This window comes from Periophthalmus magnuspinnatus, chromosome 20 (assembly GCF_009829125.3).
Source record: "Periophthalmus magnuspinnatus isolate fPerMag1 chromosome 20, fPerMag1.2.pri, whole genome shotgun sequence".
NCBI lineage: Eukaryota > Metazoa > Chordata > Actinopteri > Gobiiformes > Gobiidae > Periophthalmus > Periophthalmus magnuspinnatus.
The window spans coordinates 3,903,307-3,928,133 of record NC_047145.1 but is presented as its reverse complement, the minus strand read 5'-3'; the positions used below and the strand labels follow the sequence as shown (position 1 = coordinate 3,928,133).

Below are 24,827 nucleotides of genomic sequence, written 5' to 3'. Positions count from 1 at the left end.
GAGTCAATGTTGAAAATCACAGAAACAGGACCATGAACACTAGCATTGATCACAGGCTCCTGAAAATGTGTTGTTTAAATGCATTTTGTATTTTTTGACAGTGTTTGCTCATTTTTGCATTGTGTGTCTATGATAACTGCTGAACATTCCACTATAGAGATACATGTAGAACACCCCCAGTGTGATGTCACTGAAAAGTATCAATAGGGTCTTTTAACCATAAGAAATAATCAAGTTCAGCATTTGGGATTTTACTTTTCTGATATTTGTTGTACCAAAAGCATAATAACTTTCTTTAAAACCTTGTGTTTTCAGGAGTTTTGAGAACAACTTGAGGACGTACAAACTGCTGGCTCATCGTAAACACGAGTCGGAGCTGCCGGTGGTGAGTGTGACCTTAACTGTCCCTCTGTTTCCTTCAACAACACAAAACAAAAACAAGCAACTTTCTAAACTGTTTAAACTCAAAACAGTCATCCCCCTCACTCTCTGTGCATGTGGGATAAACGATAATATTCTTTGTACTGTATTTCATTGAGATAGGAAAAGAAGCCAAAGCAACTGCAAAGACCAGGATCCATTTCAGCTTAGCCAACATGAAATTACTGCCATTACACACATTTTAAGATTACAAAAAATAGATTCTTCAAGATAAATATAATGATTTTTACAAACCAAAGAACAATAAAATATTCAGCAAACCAAGGCTCTAGTTTAAGTCCAAAATATGAAGAATTATTTTGAGTTTTTGAAATCTGCGTGGTCATGATGACTCAGCCTCTGCAGCCAAGGAGACAGGCTGAGGTCTCGAAATAAACCACTGCCAGTTGCTGTAAAATTAATGCTATAGATCAATAATGGTGCAGTGCTACTACTTCAAATGTTATATTTATTGGATTGCAATCACATCGTTAATGATTTTCTTGCATTTTTCCTGTAGTTATAATATTATCCCTGGAGTAATTTACGGGCACTAAATGAACAGTTTGTTGTGTCGCTCCATGTGCTGGTAATGAGTCACTAGCGGCATTCACAGTTTGGCCTGGACTGGAGCTTTGCCTGGAGAAGTGTTTTTGAACCCTTGCTCTTTTCATAACTATTATACTCCTTTCATTTTAGGGAAATAAGGTGACATAATATTGCAAAATTTGAATATAAAGCATGTTGTTTGATAAAAACTCTTTGAAAATCCCAGATGAATACACTTTGTGATTATTTTTAGAAGTTAAGATACATATGTGGGTCTTGAAACAATATGCTGAATTTTAAAAGCTAGAATATAGGTATCGCTAAATATCGGCCAGCCAAATATTGATGGTAGTATCGGTTCAAAAAAAATCCAGCTTTTATGATTTTTTGTTTTTTACTGTTTATTTGTTAAGGATAGATGGAACAAACTAATATGTGGGGAAAAAAACAGTAGCTATTCGTTATAGAAGTGAAACCGAATGTAAGGATTGGACTTTTTTTATGTGTGTGTGTTAGAGGCGGATACCTAGACCTGTCAAGACAGCACATTTTGAAGCACAATATATATTGCTACAGAGAAATACTGTAATAATAATGAAACTACTTTATGCCACTAATTAAGATTTAAACAATGTAAGATCCACTAATGTATCTTAGTTACCTGTTTGTGTAAATATACAGCCATATAATGCTTTTCTATTTCCATTTTGACTCTTTAGTCTGTTCAAAAAAGGCCCACAGTAAATGGGCAGTGAAAAAATATTTCTTGATACTGATATCGTTGACTGAAACTGATATATTGCCCATGTCTAGTAAAATGTCTAACTTAGCCTTAGAGATGGTACAATAAACATTTATATAATTTATCGTGATTAAAAAGGACAGATCATAATCGTTCTTGGGCCATTTTAAATAGCCCTAATAATCGCAGAGATCATCACCTTTATATCACCACAATGTGCAGAAAAAAATGACTTCTCCAAGACGATCTTATAACTAAGTACAATACTATTCATGTAACCTATTCATAATATTAAAATTAACATTACTAATATCCAGAATATTTTTAAACTGTCAGCAACTTTAATAATTATTCTGATAGGTGTTAATTGCAATTATTTTGGCCATGATAATTATGGCACTAAATTTCAAAATCGTCCCATGCCCATCTAGCGTGGGGTAATATTTCACCTATGTCACTGCGTACTATAATGAGATAACGCACGCTTTAGCTATAATTAATGAACAAACTGAAATTGATTTGAGATGCTGATTTCTTGCCCCTTGCGTATTCTCTAACCCTTCATTATCTCAATAAGGATCTTTAGATCGCTCATAAGAATAAATATAATTACCAGCCCATCCAAAATGCTGTAATGTGATTTGCTGCTGTAAAATGAATTGAGGTGAATGAACAGTTTGTCTCCGAGCTCTGGTTTGGTCCCTGGAGATCGGCTGTGACAGTTCATCATGTGGAGCAGGTGTTGTTTTGTTTCACATCACACAGGGAGGTTTTCTGCCTAGGGCCCTGTCTGCTCTGTCTAAACACGGCTGAATGTGACAACTACAGTAATATATATTTGCTCTTAGTTTTTTTTTTTTGTTTTTTTTTAAATCAAGTTTAGTTAATATAATTTATGCGTTGGCTCTTTGTTATTATATTGTAATGTGTGAACTACTATAAACTGGCCTGTTACGATAACAAATTTTAAAGTGCGATATATTAGTCAGCATAAATGATAAACGATAATATTGAAATCTATAAACAAATAACTATAACTATAACTCTATAAATAAATAACTATAAAGTACGATTATCTTAAAGAGTATTCTAAATGTGCAATATGGTTCAGTATTGTTGAGCTGTATAAATAAAGCAGAATGCTAAACTTAAGTAATTTGGGATGGAGAGATAGATGAAGGGATGGAGGGAAGATCCAAGCTCCTGATCAGTTTTGATTTAATTTAGTCACTTTAAAACAAAACTACTGCATACACAACACATACACATTTAAACATTCATTTTTACATGTGGTAATTGAAGTAAAAAAATTTGTGCATTATGATTAACTATTAAATATGGACAAAACGGAAAAAGTGTATTCATTTTGAATGATGTTTTTGACTATACTGTTCTTGTTAATTGATGTAGCTTTTTTAAGGACGAGCTAAAAACAGGAATATCTCTTTATTGTTTGTTATATCAGTTGGTATGCATCACTGTGGCACCATTTGTCTTGTTGAAGCTAAACACAAACACAACTAAGACTCAGATCAATGCAAAATGTGTAAGCAAAATAAGGCATGTCTCTGAGTATAGACGTGTCAAACTCAGAGGGCTGATGTGCAGAGGCAGAGTGCTAGACTCAGGTTCAGGTCCTGTCCTAAAGCGTTTGGTAATGCTCTTTGTCAGCACAGTGTGAAGTCTCCACAGAGCAGAGACGGAGAGGATCGATTCACTCCCGCAGAGAGGAAAAAAAACAAGTCTGCAACATACTGTACACTTTGAGTTCATGTTTACTGAACCTGAATTGGCCTATCGAAATCTAAAAATATCTATTGATTACTGCATTGCCTAGGGAGGTTGTGCAAAATTGTCACAACATTGAACATTTTTAGATTGAGTGGCAAAAGTTTGACTGTCAAGGGCAGTAATGGCATTTTCTCCTGTAAGCTCAAAACACTAAATCTAAAATGTGAAAGAGCTACTAAAGCTTCATAGTAAATAAATAAGTCTACAGCTCTGCTAAATATTTAGTTTGTACCTGACATTTAAAACAAGAAAGTCAAGCCAACAGTAGTGGAAAACCAGTTAACCGTTAGCTAAACAGACTTTGGATCAGATGCAGCTGAACTGAACCTTTCTCTCCTTAACATTAACGTAACATGAGTCTGTGTGTTGCTGTTGCTGTGGGCCAGTTTAAGTGTCCTTTATCTCCCCCTACCGTTAGCTAACACGCTAGCTAAGCTCTGCACAGTCACAGCAACGAGAAACTACTTCTAGTTTCCCTTTTTCCATATAAAGCTAATTTGAAAAAAAATGTGTATATATATATATATATATATATAAAATCTCCATGGACAAAAGATTATGTCACGGCATAACTTTTATTGCATACAATTCATATTTTGTGCCAGAGGTTAAGGTAACTGTGTAATCTGAAAAATGTTTGGTATGTCCTTAGATTTAATAAGTTACATATCACTGTACAGTAAGATGTATTGTATTCAGAGGTTTCAGGCAAATGATTCTTTTCTGATTTGAAATATTTTGTCTGACCCTTTCCTCATTTAAAATATATAATATTTGAACAGCATTTTTGCTGTTTTTGCTACTAAACTGCACATTCATTTTAATGGAGAATTTGAGAAAAAGTGTTGCCGCTAAAATCTGATATAAAGTTGGTTGATTTGTGTAAAACATTCTATATTAGTGTGTTTCAACAAGTCAACAATGCACTGCTTCAACAGGGAGGCTTTAAAACTGCTTTGAAGTTCCTATAGAACTTAATTACATTGGCAGCCCCAGTTAGTATTACAATCCAGTCGACGTTGGCAGCGCCCACGGTAATTTCCGGAGTAAGGTGAATAAAAATAGTGGACATTTGCCATGCCAAATCCTTCAAATCAGGAAGGAATCTGTATATAAATAGACCACTAAAAAACATTTTATTTTGTATTCATATGTTTTTATTTTTTACACACTTAGCAACAATTATATTTGAGCAGTATATTAATTCTACTAGTTGTTATGTTTCCTTTTGTTCTTAAGTCATACATGTCTACCCATAAGATTATTTAAACATTACTTATTATTCAGATCTCACATTTTTTCCCGTAATTGTGTTATACTCCTGTAAATAATATTAGTTTACCATTAGTTTGTGAGTTTTTCCATGCGTCTTCTTTGTGTCCACACAGAGTAACTTTAACGTGGCGGTGCTGAACGTGGGCGCTCCCGCGGCCGGCATGAACGCAGCTGTGCGCTCCGCCGTCAGGGTGGGCATCTCCGAGGGGCACAAGATGTTTGCCGTCAGTGATGGATTTGAAGGATTCAGCAAGGGACAGGTGCGTGATGATTTTAAATGAGGCACGTTTTTCATATAATAATATTAATACAATCTTAACCCAAGTTTAGGAATACCTGGTTTTCTGTAAATGTAAAAAAATCCTGGTATTTTTGCTCTAGCACCAAATGTTGCCAGATTATTAAACCTTGCTACTGGTTTGTCCTCCCCTGAGCTTCTGAGTTAGAGATTAAAGGTCACAAATAAGCTTCTTGAGAGTTGAATACTGCAATACTGTTAAAATGGCTTGAAACTGAAATGAGGATATGAGCAGTGTTGAGTCATTCAGATGTACTTAGTTTATTAGTTGGTATAGATTTTGCTGTTTAAATGTGCGCCATTTAACATGTCTGGTTACGTAGCACATGCACGCCTCAATGGAGATGTTATTGCTTTGCCCTGAATGTTCCACAGAATGGCATTAAACTTATTATCCATCGTACTTTTTTAATTACTATCATTTTTATTGGTGCTTATCTACATGGAAAGATATGTGTTTAATGCCAAAGTGTGGAACATTCAAGGGAAAGCAATAATATCCCCATGGAGACAAGCAGAAAGCAGAAAAGTTACATAGTGCACATTTATTTATCTATCTGTATTTAACCAGGAAGTCCCATTGTATTGAGAATATTTTTTTACAAGAGAGAACAGGGTGACTTTGTTATCCTATCCCTTGTGTATTTATGTGATTAGTCTTTAATAAAAGTGGTAGATTAAATATTCACTAAGGCCACTGCCAAAATCAGACTATGCCAAGTGACCCAGAGCAGCATTAATGAACTGGTGTCTATCTGCTGCACTTCACTGTTTTTACTGCCATAGCTTTAGAGATAAAATAGAAAAACTGTCTCTTTCTGGTTTCAGTTTTGCCATGGTTATATATAATATTTAATGTAATTTTATTTTTATTTTGCCACAATACTGCCTACCTTGTGACATCACACTTCACAGCTTTGGACTCAGGAAGGGCATCTTTCATAAACATTTACCAAGTGTATTTATTAACTTATTTATGTAATTATTTATTTCAGTTGTGTATACTTAAATAGCAATGTAATGTAGGTTGAGGTAGTTTCCATTCAAAAAGGAGCAGTTAGCAAGAAGAGACACAAACAGGAGTAGATACTAAAAATGTGTTTGTCTGATAATCAAAGATAATGATGTATGTATTTTTGCATTATGTTTTCATTTTTGCTAAATGTGCTTTACGATATATCTTAAATGTTGATTGTGTTGTTCTTCGCAGATTAAAGAGATTAAGTGGGCAGATGTTGGAGGATGGACAGGTCAAGGTGGATCATTACTGGGAACGAAAAGGTATAAACAACATATCTTAATAATTTCAATAAAATAATTCCCTAATGCGTATATCAAACAATGAACATGTTATTCCTGAAATAAATACTGGAAAGTCCATTGATCTTTTAAACAATGATCCTGTGTTTCACCAGAACACTCCCTGCAAAACTCATCGAAAAAATTGCAGAACAAATGAGAAAGCACAGTATCAATGCTCTGCTCGTTATCGGTGGATTTGAGGTACGTGTTTACACAGTCAAATGTAATTTACAGTTAATAAACCACTGACACAGTGGAATTAACATAATCAGTTGGTTATACCGTTACATAAAGTTAACAGTTACACTTTGTAAATAGTAATAACATAATGCCAATATAGTTTAAAACAGTTTATAAGGCTACATATTTCAAAAGTTCATTCTAGATATGCTGATGTGAAGATTCTATGATATATTTAAATATATAGATGTGATGTTATGTATAAGATTAGGGCTGCACAGCATTTGGAAATACTACATCGTGTAGCCTGAATAACCTTAATGAACAGTATTTTAAAGGTATAGTATGTAACTTTCTGGAGGTGGCACATCACATGCATGATGAAAGTTAAAATCATACTTTGGAACATTCTCCATAGACATAGATAAGTAAAAAAAAAAAAAAAAAATGGAAATAAACAATTTTTTTTAACTAAAAGTTACATACTGTGGCTTTAACATAGACAATTCAAATTTCAACCTTATGTCTTATCATGATTTGGGTCAAATTCTTAACAATTCTTCACACGTGATTCTACTGTGCAGCCCTTAAAACAGTTTATTGCTGTTAACATGCATTTATTCTCATTAAAATCAAGCCACACTTGCCTTTTTCCTAGCCATTTCACGCAGCCTTGTTAGCGGCTTACACTTACCTCTGTAGTAGTACTATTGTGTATGCTAGGCCTGTGTATGTGTTTAAATGTTGTTGTTGTAGTAGAGTGGTACCTGTCTATTTCGCTGCTGTCCGTTGTGATAGACCTGGCTCCTCCCTTGGCACCTTCACTTTTGCCTTTCCTTTGTGGCAAGTAGCACCTGTCCCTCACCTGCTCCCCCGCACCTGTCGACCCTGCCAAGTAATAGCGAGTCCGCAGACTTAACCCACGGCTCTGCTCTTAGGCCTTGCTGTCCCTGTTGGAGTTACAATCGGCACGCGGCAGATATGAGGAATTCTGTGTTCCTATGGTTATGGTCCCTGCCACTGTGTCCAACAATGTACCGGGGTCAGACCTCAGCATTGGGGCAGACACGGCGCTGAACGCCATCACGACTGTAAGTGATGGGGATGACATGCTGACGAGGCTAATGTGGAGTGCTAGCATGTGCATATGAGAGGAACTTTGAATAGTAAATGTAGCGCGGAAGAGGAGGGGGAGAACGATGAGACAGGAGAAATGGCTTTTATGTTAAGTTCTTATTGGAGCGGTATGGCAAAATGGTTAAAATGTTAAAATACTTGGATTACCTGGATTTTACATGGGGTACCATGGGGTGGGTAATATGACAAAACTGAATTACTACCAATTGTTGATGTCGATTCTGAGAAGTAGTTATATTAAAATGTAGTGTTTTTGTGTTTAATGCATCTTTATGCTTAAAAATATATACATGCTGTCTACTTTTACTGACCCACGCCTCCTTTTGGTCACCTCTGTGAGTGACAGGTAGAGCGGACCAATCACAGCAGATATTGCTTTACTGGTCTCTTAGAGAAAATATTGTAGAGCTACTAATTAAACTTATCAGAGACAGAATCAGAATAACTCTAAAAGTACCTATGATGTAGCCTAGCGTCATAATTGAGAACGCAGAGGCTGGTACGGAACATCCACCAGATATTATAAAAGGACACTTAAAATACCTGCAGATAAGTTTAGAATAGCAGCCACTTCTCTCCATCTCTCTCCCTCTCTTTCTTCTGTCTGAGGTAAGTAGAGTGAGTGAAACATGGAGGCATGCTGAGTGCTGCACGGGTCTATCAGCCATGTTTGCTCTGTCTGCTCCTCGAGTGTGTGCTCTACTTCACGTATATGTCCTACAGATGATTAGCATGTTGTGGTTTTTGTATGCAGACATCATACAAGCAGTAGATGTAGATGCCTGCTTTTAGTTCTTTTTATTTTTTTAAACAGGCATAGCAACAGTCAGTTTGTGTGAGGTTAATATACTATGTTGTTGGGATTTAACTGGGATGTAACTCTTTTGTCAAGTCATCATTTCAACACATTCTTGCGTATATTACACATAATTAATCGAAAAGGCTTGAAGAGGTGAACAAGAAAGCCCCAGAATCCTACCTAATGTTAAATGCCACAGTGGTTAGCACTCTTGCCTCACAGCAAGAAGGTCCTGGGTTCGACTCCTGAGCAGCTTGGGTCGGTGTGGAGTTTGCATGTTCTCCCTGTGTCTGTTTCGTGTTTCCAGGTGCTACTGTTTTCCCTACCACAAAAAAAGCATGTACAGTATGTCCCCTCTGGTGCAGGATTCCCCTGAAAATGAAATTCCAAATCCCAGTGGGACTATCCCACAAATAAAGAATCATACATAAATGTAGAGAAATAAACTGGAACTAAAGCTGGACAAGAACAAGACCAAACCAAGTCTATGAATATGGTGATCAAAATGATGAGCTCGTCACAGTGACGATCTGCTGTTTTGGTCAAATCATCACATTGTGACTCACACAGCAGCTGCTCAGACATAAATGCTTCTCCTGCCCACACGTCCAGTTATTCAGCTTCAGGAATGGTCTGAGTGAGTGACTGGTGGAATTAACCAATTGCCATGATATGTGAACTTTCAGAAGAAGCAGATGACTGTAGTTACCTCTAAATAGTATTAAGAAGATAATAAGTTGTGATAAAATCTAAACTGTGTTCTCGCTCCAAAAAAATCATGATATTGTTTCTACTGAGGAGCAGGGGACCACACAAGAAGCAAATTTTTAACAAAGGTTCATTAAATAAAGATAACATGAAGGTGTAGGTCAGTGGTGTATGCTGTGATGTGGGTGTGTGTCATGTGGGCATATCACCCACCCTGCATCAGGATAACCTGGACCAAACCAGGCAAGTGTGTACATAGCCTTCATGTTCCACTTTTTTTTTATTTTTTTTTATTATTATTATTATTTTACTTAGAATATTATATGGTCACACAGGAATGGCAAAAACAGATGTGGCCAAGCTATTGTCGCATAAAAGCCCTGGCAGGTGCATTTGAAAACAACATCCGGATTTGTTGGATACAATAGCACAAAATTACTATTATGTAACCTCATGAGAAGGCTAAAAGCATTACAATAATGGAGATAGGGCTAATTATGTTGTCATCACTATAATTACCACCATTTTGAGTGTCTGTCCACATAAAAGATTTGTCATTTTGGTTCATAATAGCATCACCATTCTTATAAAAACAATCAAGCCAACCATCCATCCGGTCCACTGCATTTTCCTTTATTTCATTCCAAACTTCCCCTTGTTTCTTCCAAACCTATTTCTTATCTATCCTTTGAACCCCAAACTTCAATCTTCCTCTTCCTCCTCCTCCTCCTCTTCCTCTTCCTATCTCTCTCGTCTCAAGTCTGCCAAAGGGAAGCCATCTCCCCTATCACACGGAAAGAGCCGGAAAGACGGAATACGCTCTAGCTAGCACACAGATCTATACTCTGTGTGGATGGCTAACTTGGCTCTAACGTATAGTTTTGTTCATATACCATAACTACTATAGGCCCTAGAGTGTCTACTGCAGCTGTACGATGCGAGAGGGGCGTTTGAGGACTTTTGCGTCCCCATGTGTATGATACCCGCCACCATAAGTAACAATGTCCCAGGCACTGATCTGAGCATTGGGGCAGACACGGCCCTCAATGCCATCGTGGAGGTAAGGCGATTTGGGAATATTGCTTAGGATAAAAGGTATCGGTAATATTTTATAAAGATTTTGTTGACTTTAAAGTTGCACTATGTAACTTTTTTCAGCTTGTTTTCATGGAGATGTTAATGGCATGCCAGGAATGTTAAACAGTATAGCATTAAATGTATATATCTTGCATTTATTCAATTACAGATGTTTTATAGTAAAAAAAAAATTAAAAAAAATCACCCCATGGAGGTAGATAGACTTGATACTTTGGAACAGTCTAGACAAAGCTATAACATCTCCATAGAGACAAGCAGGCGGCAGGTCATTCAAAAGAGAAGTTACACAGTGCACCTTTAAAGAAAAGTCCCTAACACATTTGGAAACTCGAAAATATTCTAGTTTTCAAATACATTTTAGCTATTCACATTAATTGATTATTGATTATAATGACACCTATTTACAGTTTAGTAAATCAAGGCATTAGAACTCATTTGATTTCTGCATTTGAAATGTTATAATAATGGGAAATACCATACCATACTGTACCATAAATTAAAAAGAAACTAAAGACTGGTGTATTTTATTGAATAGATTATGACCTATAATGACTTTCTGCGCAATCTCAAAGTTATAGTGGGCATATGAATTCAATTTATACACGTCATTTCCTGTAGCCTTCAACTAGCCTGACAGTCTGAGCAGTGAGGATGTTTGCTGTCAAGTATCGTATCTGTATGTATGTTACTTTTGTTACCATTAGGATCTCAGTTGCAATATGTAGCGTTTACTGTAGTAGCGTCACTGTATTCGCCATATTAGCTGTATGCATGCCTGCCTTGAAACGAGGGATGCTGTTATGTGGAATGTACAATGCTACTATTGATACTTTGCAGTGACTTTACGCTGGGGGTGTTCTACGTGTATCTCTATGGTAGAATGTTCAGCCGTTACCATGGAGACACAATGCATACATTAGCAAACACAGCCAAAAAAAGGTTAGCAGAATCTACAACAGGTGCACAACAGTTCCTCTCCAATACAAGCTATCTCACAAGCATTAGCCAACAGTTTTTTCACCTAAGTCAGTTCCTTATGGTCAGACTGTGTTATAACAAAGCTCAGGTTAAAGTCTAATAGAGTTTCTGACAGAGTAGTGCCTTTAGTTAGCAATCACACCCCCAGAGAATGATGACGATATCAGCTGCAAAGTACCAATACTTTCTATTATCGTGTATAATTTGATATGATCTTAACATTCTGAGTTCTTTGCACACTCTAGACCTGTGACCGCATCAAGCAGTCTGCGAGTGGGACCAAACGGCGCGTCTTCATCATCGAGACCATGGGGGGGTACTGCGGTTATCTGGCCAGTGTGGGGGGCCTGGCTTCTGGAGCGGACGCAGCTTACATCTATGAAGAACCATTTGACATCAAAGACCTACAGGTGAATTTATACTGTAAAGAAAAATACTAGAGGTAATTACTAAACCCCATGTTTATTGGTATCAGCACGAGAATTTGCTACAATTGCATATTACCAGTATTGTGGAAAGGAGTAGTTCTCAAGTAAGTTTGAAGTGGGAATATGGAATAGTAATGCAGTCAATTACACAAATATTTGTTCTATTTGTAGTATTTATTTATTTGACTGGGACAGCACACTAAATAAGAAGGTTCATGTCATGGATAATGTATGTCATAATGTAAAAATACATTAAACAGATACTTTGGTAACACTTAATAATATAGTAACTACATTTTTAATAGTCTTACTTATTTTCTTTACTGAAATGAAGCTGTATATGCATGCAAATTCAATTACTGAATATAAAACTTTTTTAGAGCAATAACTGTAATGTCTGTCTTCCTCCACTAGAGGACATTTGAGTCTCCTTCTGCTTTAATTGTGATATCTGGAGCGCCATCTGCTGGTGATAATCCATTATTTGCCTCTTATTTCTACAGGCAAATGTGGAGCACTTGACAGAGAAAATGAAGACCAGCATCCAGAGAGGACTGGTTCTTAGGTAAATAAATAGTGCCAATAATTGTTTTCAGAAAATACACATATATGGATAAATCAGGACTACATTTCACATTTTGTTTGCATTTAAAATAATATCATGACCATCTTATTTTATTTTTGTAAGACATATTTCCAATATTCATTTGTTCTAGTTTTCAGATACCTATCTTGAATACTTGTGCAAAGATTTCTAAAACTAAAGCAAGCATATATTTTAAAATAGTGGGTTATTATAATCATCTATACAATCAATTGTAATATGTGTGTGCCACTTTGTCATGAAATATTCTAACAGTAATTGCACACATTTTGGATCTGATCATTTTTATTAATGACTAGATGCAAAGACTGACTGTATTACAACAGAAATCTGAATTTTAACTATATGAATTTTTGCTGGGTCCCATCTGTATTAAATGTTATTGACCTATATAATGTCGTAATGTCATCTGAAACCCAACAATTGTATTTTGGTATCTAATTATTATATATAAAGCTGTCAACAACTTGATTTACAGTTAGAGTTTTGTTTATTATTTGATGCCACTATTTCAAGTTGCATTATTTATATGTATTTATATATGTATTATTATTTTAAGCACAATGCAGATTATTTGCCATGTGAAGGATTTACTATTATATTCCTCCAGTTCCCTTTCAAGTTAATATTTCTACTTGTCTATACAATTACTTTGGTTTATTATTTGATGCCACAATTTGAAGTTAATGTTTCTTATTGTCTTTACAGGAATGAGAACTCCAACGACAACTACACCACAGACTTTATCTACCAGTTGTACAGTGAAGAGGGCAAAGGAGTGTTTGACTGCAGGAAGAATGTACTGGGACACATGCAGCAGGTGGGCCCATTCACTAAACAGGAGATTACAGCTTTTAAAGAGCGCTTTGTACAGGATTTTAATTAACCACAAAACAACTAAGAGAATTTAATGAAGCGTGTACCTCCTCTGTTTTGTGTTTACTGATTACTGATTTACTTACTGATTAGGCAGGATTATTGTGTTTTGGTTGTGAGTGTGTCCTGGGATTAATGCAGGTAAAAATAGATCAAAAGCAGTGATTATCTCGCAGAGGAACGAGTGGAGAAAGTAAACAACTGCTAATTAAAATAAAACAGAAAGTATGTGTTTAATAGTATCAAGACAAACTCAATTTCACAACCTCATATGTTCAAATAAGCAATTATGAACTTACCCGGTACTTAACAAGAAAAAATATGTATATTATTGTGTGGAAGCTTATATTATTGTATACTTGTCACCAAAAGTACCAGCATTTACAAATGTACTTGTGTCTTGGTGCCACAAATTGTTTTTCAGAATGCTAAATTGTGGTGCCATTGTTCTGTTTTAATTAGTTAAATATGAGTTATAATAGCAACTTTGGGTTTTGTGACCAATATTTTTAATTCTGATTCTGGTAATAATGGGTCGCGTTCTAGTTCGCGAAATGTGAATTCACAAAACTGGGGTTGTCTTGTTGGCAGACTTGTAGCTTGTTTGCTAACTAAAGTTAATGTTGCAGAATAACAGTGCAGTCAAGGGCTGAGTCTGAATGTCCACACTAGTCCCTAACCCCCCATTTACTACATAGGCCTGCACTATTTAGTAGACTCTAAAGTGCACTCATTCACAGAGCGATTTGGACACGCAGCTTACTACAATTGGGTCACGTGACTTTGGTGAAAAAAGTCTAAAAGATAAACACTGATAAAACTTGATTTCTGTAATAAACAATGCTCAGATTTGGTATTTATGGACCAATAATAAACATACATATTTTTGTCAAGATGGATCTCATGTAAACTGAGTAGATTTTTACATTTTTGTCTGAGATGTGGAAATGATCAATCTTTTTAACAACTCAAGCTAAGGTAAGTGGCTAACGTAAGCAACTTTACACAGCAACAGTTTATTTGAGAGTGTTTTATTCATAATCAAGGATCAACAGTTTGTTAAACCAGTGCTTCTCTCTGCTTCATTCAGTTGTGTGTTATGGGAAACTTTGAGTGCTACTTTTTCACCAACTGGACATTTGGATACCACTAAAAATGGTGTGTAATAGTGTCCTAAGTAGGGAATAGTGTGGACATTCAGACACAGCCAAGCTCTTTTCTTATCTGTAAATGTATTGTGTCATGTTGTTGCTTTGGATTAATAGTGACAGTTAATATTCCAACAATCACATTTCAGATCAACTGTAATGTCTTGGCTTTTAAAATATCTGCTCTTGTTTTTAATAGAGTTATCATAGTCACCCAGTATTTAACTTCTCATTTCATTTCAAAGGGTGGAGCACCGTCTCCTTTTGATCGCAATTTTGGCACAAAGATTTCGGCTAAGGCCATGCAGTGGATCACTAACAAACTCCAGGAGACGTTCAGACAAGGTAAAGCAGCCTAAATGTAAAAAGTAGCCAGTTTTATGTTAGTAGTATTGTGTTGTATAATATATAGACCCAATATATATTATATGATCGTGTTAGCTGTAACCTTGCCTTCCAACATAGATGTTTTGTATTATAGCCAATATAAACCCAGAATCTGTCATGGAGTCATTCTGTCTGATATTTCAACATATTTTTATTCATCTTTTTGAGGTTAATTATCGAACATTAAGAGCAAGCATCGAATAACAAGCTACAATGTTTCTCACTTTTTTATTAATTTTATACAATACAAATACAATTTCCATATTTTTATTTATGTCACTTATTGGCTTTATTAATCAAAGACAATTTATTTATTTATTTCATTATTTACTTCAAGCATTTGCAATACCAATTTAGCTCAGCTTGTTTTTAAAATGGAGGCATCAATATACTACAGGGTCATCATTGTCTCCTCTATTAAAGAGAAATACTAACTTAAATTTACCCAGAATGCATCTTTCTTACTGACCGGCTAAATAATGCATGCAAAGACTAAACTGTGTGTGTTTCTATCCATTTTCCAAACTCATGGATGACTTAAGGCGAAGGTAATAATTGTTTCTCTCTGGCTCCATGACCACCCGTGTCCAGTGTCTGTTGACTTGTTGTTTAAAGGCTCTGTACCCGATTTTTTCCATGTATTTGAACAAACTTTATCTTGCTCCAGTACAGATATATTGTCTAAGCAGCTATTGAGGTCAAAATAAGTTCATTGTGTGCTGTCTCCATAAAGCGTTTTATTATGCATTAATCAGGAGGTGTGCCATTAGCATGCTAGTTTATGTTCGCTTTACCGTCATGGCTAAACTCTGCACTGTTCTCAGAGTTGTGAAAAGCACTTATAAACTCATCGTGGTGAATAATTACGATGCTCTGAATGCATAAGGTAAGTGAGGAATAACGTTGGACCACCGCAAACCGTTTGAAATGAACTAGTTTTCACGTTTTTCTCAATGGAAAAATCTGGTACAGCGCCTTTAACTATTTAAATCACTAAATGTACTAAATTTGTGCATTGTGCAAACATTTTAACCACATCAAATGCAGTGCTAGCCTTTTATGTTGCACCCATTCCTCTTTCTGTTTACAGTCTATTTGCTCATTATAGTTTTCAGTAGTATTTTGTCAACATCAGCAACTTGTAGTGAAGTACAGCTGAGGTGGGTGGTAAAAACAGTTATTTATCCATTAATTGGTGTAAAATGCAAAAATGTCAGACTTTTGATTATAACAGTGGCAATAAATAATAATTCCCCCTGTCTAACATTTGAGTCTTGATCTATTTACTTTCAAATTTTCAAAAAAATTAAAAAAAAGAACAAAAATAAGACATTTTTCTCCTGCAACCTTGTAACAAAACTTCTCTAATGCAATATTTTACACCTTTTTCAGTCTACTTACTCTGATGGACAATATCCGTTTTAAAATTCACTTTCAAATTGTATTACTTGTACTGTAGTTGCTCTTGCATATAGTGTTAACTTGTTCACTGCCCACCTCTGAAGTACTTGTACTACCTGTTTCCAAAATACAGCCTTTGTCTTCATGTCCTCTCCCCTCACACACATGCACCGATCCAGTTTTTTCAATACTAGAGCTTCAAGTATCTGCCAGTACCCAATATCAACCGATACTAGTGCAGACTGATAATTGCATTTAATTCCTTAAAACAAAAATAAAATAAGACAAAACTGGCCAAAAGGTGTTAGAACAGCTTTGTGTAAATACAAATTCAAACATTAAGAGACTTTCTGGGCCGACTACGACCAATAAATAGTGTAATTACATTGACGTATAAAAGTCCAACCAGGATATCAGCCAATATTTGGAAGCTGATATCTGATTCAGCAGATTTTTCAATATCAGCGGCGATATCGGATGGGTGCATCCCTACGCACACGCACACACTGATTCATGTCCAGCCCTTGTCCACACATGCATCCAATCCCCAAACACAGAGCCCCTCCATCCTTATTGACACCTCTGATAAATATGTGTTCAAAAAAACAAACAAACTATGTGAGTGTCACTGAAAAACAGCTGTAAACACATCAGGTGTAATAACGTCTAACATAAGCCTTAAAAATAGGGTTGTAAAAAATTGTAACTATTGAAGTGTTGATATAAAAGAAAAGAGAACAAAATATGGCTTTTTCTAAAGAATGTTATATCAGTCTTCTGTATCAGTGTCTAACAAGAAACAAGACGACATGGTAAAATGAAAGAAGCTATTATCTGAATAAAGATTGTTTTAATCATAATCTATGCTGTGTCAGAATCGGCACTGGCCTTTTCCTTATTAATGAATCTAAGATAAAATGTTAGAATTGGAACAACACTAGTTATAACATAAGTGAACTTTGTGATACTTAACTCAAAGGAAAACATATCCCAGTGCAGTGTCTGTAGGTCCTAATGGCTCCAAAAGTCTCCATGAGTTACTCCTGGAGAAGTACTGAAGTTTGTGTGTTTGTGCAGGTCATAAATTGTCTAAAACTGCCACACAAACTTACGTACACCCCATAGACTTAATCAGAGGTGCCAATATCACTGGAGGACACTGTTTTATTTTTGTTGTGTCTCTGACGGCGTCTCTGTCCCCCCAGGCCGTGTCTTCGCTAACACAGAGGACTCCTGCTGTTTACTGGGCATGCGACGCCGGGCTCTGGTCTTCCAGCCAGTCGTGGAGCTGAAGGACGCGACTGACTTTGTGTGAGTATTTTAAAGCTGCACTGTGTAACTTTTCTGGTTGAGACGTTACCTGCTTGTTTCAAGGAAGATGTTATTGCTTTGCCTGGAATGTTCCACAGTTAGGCCTTACTCTTAGATCTCTCCACGAAGACAAATACATGAAGCTACAAGGCCAAGTCACAGGTCAGATCTGTGGAAGAGTGAGCCTGCTCCATTTATGAATGCATGGTTTTCAAGGTTTTTCTGAATCTAAGATAATATGTTGAAGGCCCAGATTTGCTTCCAGTGTAATCGAAGAAAATATGTCTTACTCCAACACAGGTCAAAATAAGTCTGCACTGTGCTTGTCCGATAACCAGGAAATGCACATTAACATGCTAGTTGTTGTATGCTCGTCACAGCAAAACTCCACTCTTGTCTCTGAGAGTTATACTTATAAACTCATCACTGTGAATAATTAGGATGCGCTGAATGCATAAGGTAAGTGAGGAATAACTCTGGACCACTGCAAACTATTTAAAATGAATTAGTTCTGTTTTTCCATGTTTTTAAGACAAAAAAAACAGGTACAGTGGCTTTAACGCAATACTGTGAAATATTCCATCCAGGCAAAGTAATAGCATCTCCATGGAAACGAGTAGACATCATACCCACCTCCAGAAAAGTTCCATACTGTATCTTTGAAACAGAAGGAACCACAGTGGATGCCATCAGCCAGTATAATACAGCGTTACAAATCTGTGAATAGCAATAGTGTTATGTGGGAGGTGAAGTGACAAAGGGATTTGGACAAAACGCACAGGATTGGAATTGGATTCACCCGGAGAAGGAACGGCTTAAGTCTTAACTCCTCTGTGTGCTCAAAACGCTGGAACAAATGACTACTGTAAAAGTCAAATCCCAAAATGCTATGTGGAAACGGTGCTTTAGTTATTGCTGTCATTTTCTCTGTATGTACCGTCGACTTAGAGATTGGACGAATAAATCGTATCTACTTATTTTCTTGTAGTAAAGCAGAGCAGTACTGATATCAAAAGACTTCTATTTGCAGTGGTGTTGTAATACCATTTGCATCAGTATTATAACACACATTTGCAGATAAGCATTGATCTTTTCTTTAAAGGTGCATTGTGTAACTTTATGGTGGACAGTCCATCACCTGCTTGTCTCCTTGGAGACGTTATTGCTTTGTTTTGGATGTTCCACAGTGGCAAGGCAAGTTTATTTGTACAGCACAATCCGGACACAAGGTAATTCAAAGTGCTTTACAGAACAAGAAAGAAGTTAAAATCACAATACAACAAATCAAACCATAAATAATCACAAATAATCATCATAAAATTAACATTAAAAGAGAATAGTGCATAATAAAAACCTTTCAGTCAAATACACAGCTAAACAGAAGTGTTTGAATCTGGATTTGAACATTGTCAAAATAGAGGCCACCAGCAGGAGCCGGGCGGGGTCACCTCTCCACAGATCTGAACCTTAACTTGGCCTTGAGCATCACGCATTTGTCTACATAATGTAGATTAATTTAATGCCATACTGTGGAACCTCAGAAGCAAAGCATTAACATATTCATGGCGATAAACACATTTTTCCCCATGTTATAATGTTGTTCCCTCAACACAAACCTGCCTGAAGTGTCATCCATGCAGGTTTTGAGCACAACAATTTCCCATAAATATTCAAAAGCCTGATACAAAACATTACTCTACAACTTCACAAACCTAATGCGATGTGCATTAGCGGGATGCACTCTGATTGTGTTGTGATGGTGTTCTGAAGAGAGGGTGACTTAGCGCAGAGAGCAAAGGGAGCAGGGCATGAAAAACAACTGCAGCTTATTAAACATTTTAATATGTTGTTTTCTGTGAATATGGCATTTTCAAGAATATAAAAAGCAGCTTGGTGATTTAAATCTGGTATGTGTTAGCAATTAATAATCCCATAGGGTATAAATTGTACAAGTTTTTGTGAGGGAACAGCATTATAACCACAAAGCAGTGAAATTAGAGCCCGAAGTTGTAAGTAGACTAAAAAGTGGGTCTTATATAGTTAATGCATTACCATAAGTCTCCAACAATTTAATAGAGTGACCCTGTTCCCTGTGTCCATTATCTTGTCCATTAGCACTGTAGCCCTATTGCTAAACGAGTATTAAAAAGACAGAGAGGTCATGTATTCACTTAACACATTTTAACTGGACAAATGTTTGCATAGGGCCACACATATTAGAGCTATTAAAAATGATCTATATAAATATCTAGATGGATTATCAGCTCTGTCTCTCTGTGTTACAAGATGGAAATGTATTTAAATGGCACCAGGTCTTTAGCACTGCTCATTAGATTTGATTAGCCGGGGCCTAATGAGCTCTGTGGTTAATGTTAATGAATGTATTATAGACAGTATCTCTATTCATTTTTAATTTCTCCTAAGGAAGTTTTCCATTACAGATGCAGCAGACCAGAAATCACTAAGAGGGATGCTTGATGTTCAAAATATTACGTATTTATGGTAATAGTGTTAAATAGTAAACATTAACCAGTGAAATTAGGTTAAAGTCAGTGAATCTCCCGCCTATCTGTGACTATTGCAATCATATGTTTAAGTCTAATTCATTAAGTTTTATGTTGTCATGGTAATTAAAAAAATTACTGAATGTTGCTATTACTTCCTCGACTCTAAAGTTGATCCAAAAATATGTAGAATGAGTGACGTATCGGTGGTGATCAGAGGGGCCGATGGCACAGATTGGCAGTCTTACTTCTGTCTGTCCCAGGGCAGTTATGACTACAGTATATCTTCCCATATCTTGTGTATATAGTGTTTTAAGAGTGTTTCCTACTATTCCTGGTCTTTTTTGGTAATTTTAATGCAAACTTTCTGGTCAAGAACAATTAAATCTAAGTCTGCACTTCGTTCACTGGCCGTTGCAATTTCGAGTACTACATGACATCACATAGGACTGCCCTGATTACAGCCAGGTGTTTTTGATCACAAACACCTGGCTGCAGGGCGGAGTTTGAAGTGTGGATACCTGTTAGACCAATCACACTGTTCTTTATGCCTTCAGACCCCGCCCGCCCTCCCCCCTCAGTCGTCCCGTTTAGTCCTTCAGTTACTGTCCAGTTCAGCAGCTCTGTTTGAAATGTGGTTGTACGTTGGATGTAGGTGTTTAATTCTACTTTAAGAAACACAACAAAAAACAGAACAAATATCTTCCACTAACATCACAGTGTATCAGATTACAACCCCCTTCTTTACATGCTCTGTTTTGTTGCAGCACAGGCTAAAAACCTTAAAACAGAGGGAACGGCATTTACTATGATCCTTTGCTCTATTTCAGTGCAGACAACATGAACAAAAATATTACAAAGCACCTTTATAAGTGTTTTTTTTCTTTTTTTCATTGTTACGTCTTTCATTTTAACACTATGCTTTATGTCAGAGGTGCTCAGACTTTTTCAGTATGTGAGCTACTTTTAAAATGATCGTGTCTGAAAGATCTACCACCTAATACAAAAATGTTAAACATATATTTATTTGTAAATGTATTATGAATTCTTACATGTACAGTGCATTTTGATGTACCTTGCACAACGTCATGAGATAATACTGCACAACACAATTGAACTTCTTACATGTTCATAATTACTTGAATGATGATTACTGCTCTGATGACACTGAATAGAATCAGTGAGGGATGCAGAGTTCGGGCAGTAGCTTCTGACAGCCAGGAGTAAAACTGCATTTTTCGTTTGAAAGCGATAATAGAGTTAATCATGCTGATTATGGTTTTGTCTTTTTTTATAGCCATAAAAAACATGTTAAACGAAGTATCAGAATTTACTGCATTTTTTCACACAACTACTTCTATTTTATACATCCATCCGTATTTTTTTCTTTTACGCATCGAATAAATGACTGGGAAAATCCCCGCAGCCCCCGCGCTCTCATTCGTCACCTTCGAGGGACAACAGAGGCAGATTACCGTAATGACGGTAAAATATTTAGACAGCCCCATGTCTCCGCTTTGAGACGGCATTTGAATTTACATGAGAGCACCACTGGTTGCGGAGTTACGCTGCTGGAAAGTCCACAACCGCGCTCTATCGGCGACGATAGGATCCGACGCTATAGGGTTAAGCTGACTAGCGCTTGTTTATGCGTGTGCAGTGCCCATGATGTGACCTAGAGTCAGGTGTAATCTGACTGGTTGTCCTGTATATTACTCATGTGACTTTACTACAGAATTCCATATTTCTTACTACATATATTTGATGTCTCTAAAATGTAGAAAGTAATAAGAACAAGAAAACATTGAGTGAGATGGTGCATCCAAACTTTTGACTGAAAGTGTAAAATCTATTTCGCAAACACAGTTTTACTAACCCCTTTGTTTTTGTCATGTCTTGCAGTCACCGTATCCCAAAGGAGCAGTGGTGGCTGAAACTGCGCCCCCTAATGAAGATTTTGGCCAAGTACAAGACCAGCTACGATGTGTCCGACTCGGGACAACTAGAGCACGTCGTGGGGAGCCGTCCCAAAGAGCTGGATGCCGCGGCGGCGATGTAGACCCCTCTAGAACATACTACATGCATAACTACTGCTGCGTACGGTGGCCTGTGAAGTCCAATTATTATGTATGTGTGAGATAGCAGCTCCTTGAGGCATCTTGTGAACACTTCTCTCCCGTCTATGTCTCAGACTCAGAGTCTTTAGCCTTCTGCCGTGAACCTACATTTCAAATACGACTGCACAATGTAGATATTGAACTTGACAATAATTTAACATATTGATACTTTGCAGCAACATTACAATGGGGGTGTTCTACATGTATGTCTATGGTGGAATGTTCTTCAGTTACCATGGTGACACAATGCACACATTAGCAAACACAGCCAAAAAAGTTTTAAGATTGTCTGAAAACTCAAGAAAAAATACAAAATAGATTTAAACAACATGTTTTGTTCCTGTTTAGGTGTTTGATTTTCAACACAAAAGGTCAGAGTGACTAACTGGAAAAAAAAACTGTTGGCTAATGCTAGCTAGCTTGTCATTGTAATGCTTTTCAAAAGGTACTTGTTTAACAACACAAAATGAGCTCACCTGTTGTAGTTCTAGCTAAGACAGTTCTTCATGGTCAGATTGTGTTAAATTAACTCTTAAACTTAAAGTCTAGCAAAGCCCCAGACAGAGCAGTGCCTACGGTTAGCATCACACTCCCAGGGAATGTTAATGACATCAGCTGCATCAGTATCAATTAATATAACAATAACAAAACATTTCTGTAACTCATACGGATGTTACCAGGTTTAAGACGAGACTTAAGGACCCCAAAACAAATGGAACTGATCAATTTAATTTGGTCACAAAATATTTCAAATTTCCACTGAGGAAAATGATTCTGCCTAAACCTCTGTAAGAAAACGACACAATTGTTGCTATTTTTTACTTGCATAATTTCATCTAATTTATTACAACGGTTGCTATATATCCTTAAACGCATAAATACATTATTTTGTTTTACTTTTTTTTTGTATTACTTTAACTTAATAATACTGGAAAATGTGGGCTAAATTATTAATTAAACTTGTCCACGTTAAGACAAACAAAACCAGTCCAGTAATTACACCTTAACCACAGTTAATTATAATTACATTTATATTGATCAAATGAACAAACCAGCAATACAAGACAATGAAACTTGGAAAGCTTTGTGAAATATATATATTTTGAAACTGATTATATACGATTAGTTGAAATGCTGTGTTTGTATCAGAGGTGGGTACGATGAACATAATCTGGTATTTTCAAAGGATAGACGCAAAAATTTGAAAAAACTAAGTCAAACCTGAAGGAGCACTGCAAGAAACACAAATGTTCAAATCATTTCATATTGTTTTGTCACTTGTGGTTCCTCGTCCCACTGTGAGTAAATCTACAAGTTAATACTGTTACTTCAATAAAAAATATTACTTGAATAGGAGTAAAAGTATGGTGCTAGGAAAGTACTGTGAAAAGTACAGTTTCTTCTAAAAGTAACTCAAGTAAATGTAAATGTAAGTACTACCCACCTCTGGTACGTACAGCTTAAAAGTTGAGCCACTGTAAACTTATCTGTTGAACTGTACCCAGGTGTAACAGTCACATATTGTGCAGTCCTATTTCCAAACCACTCTATCTACACTTTTGTGTGTCTTGTTTAGTGTCACTGAATGAAACTTGCACTTTCCTCTGTCTCCAGCAGCTTAGGGCTTTGTGAAGACAGAATTTTAGGCGACAACCATATAAATATATTTTTTTTGTTGTAAAATCCAGTCAGTATATCTGCCTAGGACCAGCGAGCAGTTTACCATATTTATGACTGATGCAATACATTTCTGCTGCTGCAAGACCAGTGTGCGTGTGTGTGCTTTTCACCGAGAAAACTAATATTTATCTTTTTAACATTGTATTTTATTTTTGCTCGTAAAACATATGAATATATATATTGATAATAAGTGTAGGCACTGCTGTATTAAGTAGCTGTCTGTCTTAACGCGCAAGATTAGATGTTAAAGAAATGTTTCCCACTGAATAAATTATTCAAGTGTACACCAGTCTGTTTGCATTTATTTGCATTTTTACATTTCGGTGCTAATATACAATCAGATTTGACCATGTACAAAATCCTCATACATAAATGATTACAGATTGTAGTGGGTTTGTCAAAAGTATCGACAATCAGATACTAATCACATCCTAATATCTAAGTAAAGAGTGTTTTTAATTCAATCACCGTGGTACAGTATTGGAATCGGTATCGAAATTGTAGTATTGTTAAACGTGTAGTCTTTTTTCACCTTCTCGTCTCCACGTCGATGTTATAAGAAGAACACATGTTTCTCAGAGCAATAAATACATATATGTAAACGAATCAATGCAAAATGGATACGTTTAATGCCATACTGCGAAGCATTCCAGGCAAAGCAATGACATCTCTGTAGAGACAAGAACACAGGACCCAAACCGCACCATCAGAAATCTTCCATAGCGCTCAACTGCCACCACCTGCTCGTCTCCGTGGCGATATCATTGCTTTGCCTGAAATGTCCCACAGTATCGCATCAAAAAATTAAACCATTACAAGTGGTTTTATTTGGAAAAACTGCTTTGGATAACGTTCATATATGCAGTGAAAGGGGACGCCTCTCCACAGACCTGACCTGTGACTCTGCATCTTATCATTTGCACATCTTCCCATGCCTGATAACACACAGAAAATGAATACCTGTTAAATCAAACACGTGTATAATTCAGGGGAGCATCGCCGATTTGCATTTTGTATTAGATTTCCGTGGTTAAATTAATACTCTGCTCAATTACCAATATCTTGCTACCTGCGTGTGTCCTGATATGCAATTG

At 36.5% G+C, this 24,827-nt stretch overlaps 1 protein-coding gene across 5 annotated transcripts in view; it reads left to right on the top strand.

The window, feature by feature from the left end:
- pfkpa (phosphofructokinase, platelet a) overlaps positions 1–24,022 on the top strand; it is a 48,938-nt gene extending 24,916 nt beyond the window's left edge. For 2 of the 5 annotated variants that reach the window (XM_033985656.2, XM_033985655.2), the window contains exons 12-22: positions 316–385; positions 4,891–5,037; positions 6,286–6,356; positions 6,491–6,578; positions 10,109–10,261; positions 11,523–11,687; positions 12,209–12,270; positions 13,018–13,129; positions 14,579–14,678; positions 17,327–17,432; positions 21,839–24,016. In XM_033985656.2, the coding sequence (XP_033841547.1) occupies positions 316–385; positions 4,891–5,037; positions 6,286–6,356; positions 6,491–6,578; positions 10,109–10,261; positions 11,523–11,687; positions 12,209–12,270; positions 13,018–13,129; positions 14,579–14,678; positions 17,327–17,432; positions 21,839–21,995 (1,231 nt within the window). In that variant the 3' untranslated portion in view covers positions 21,996–24,016. Of the gene's footprint in view, positions 1–315; positions 386–4,890; positions 5,038–6,285; positions 6,357–6,490; positions 6,579–7,495; positions 7,649–10,108; positions 10,262–11,522; positions 11,688–12,208; positions 12,271–13,017; positions 13,130–14,578; positions 14,679–17,326; positions 17,433–21,838 lie in introns of all 5 variants that reach the window. The other 3 variants (XM_055230191.1, XM_033985658.2, XM_033985657.2) reach the window with 3 other exon arrangements.
- Positions 24,023–24,827: the final 805 nt, after the last annotated feature.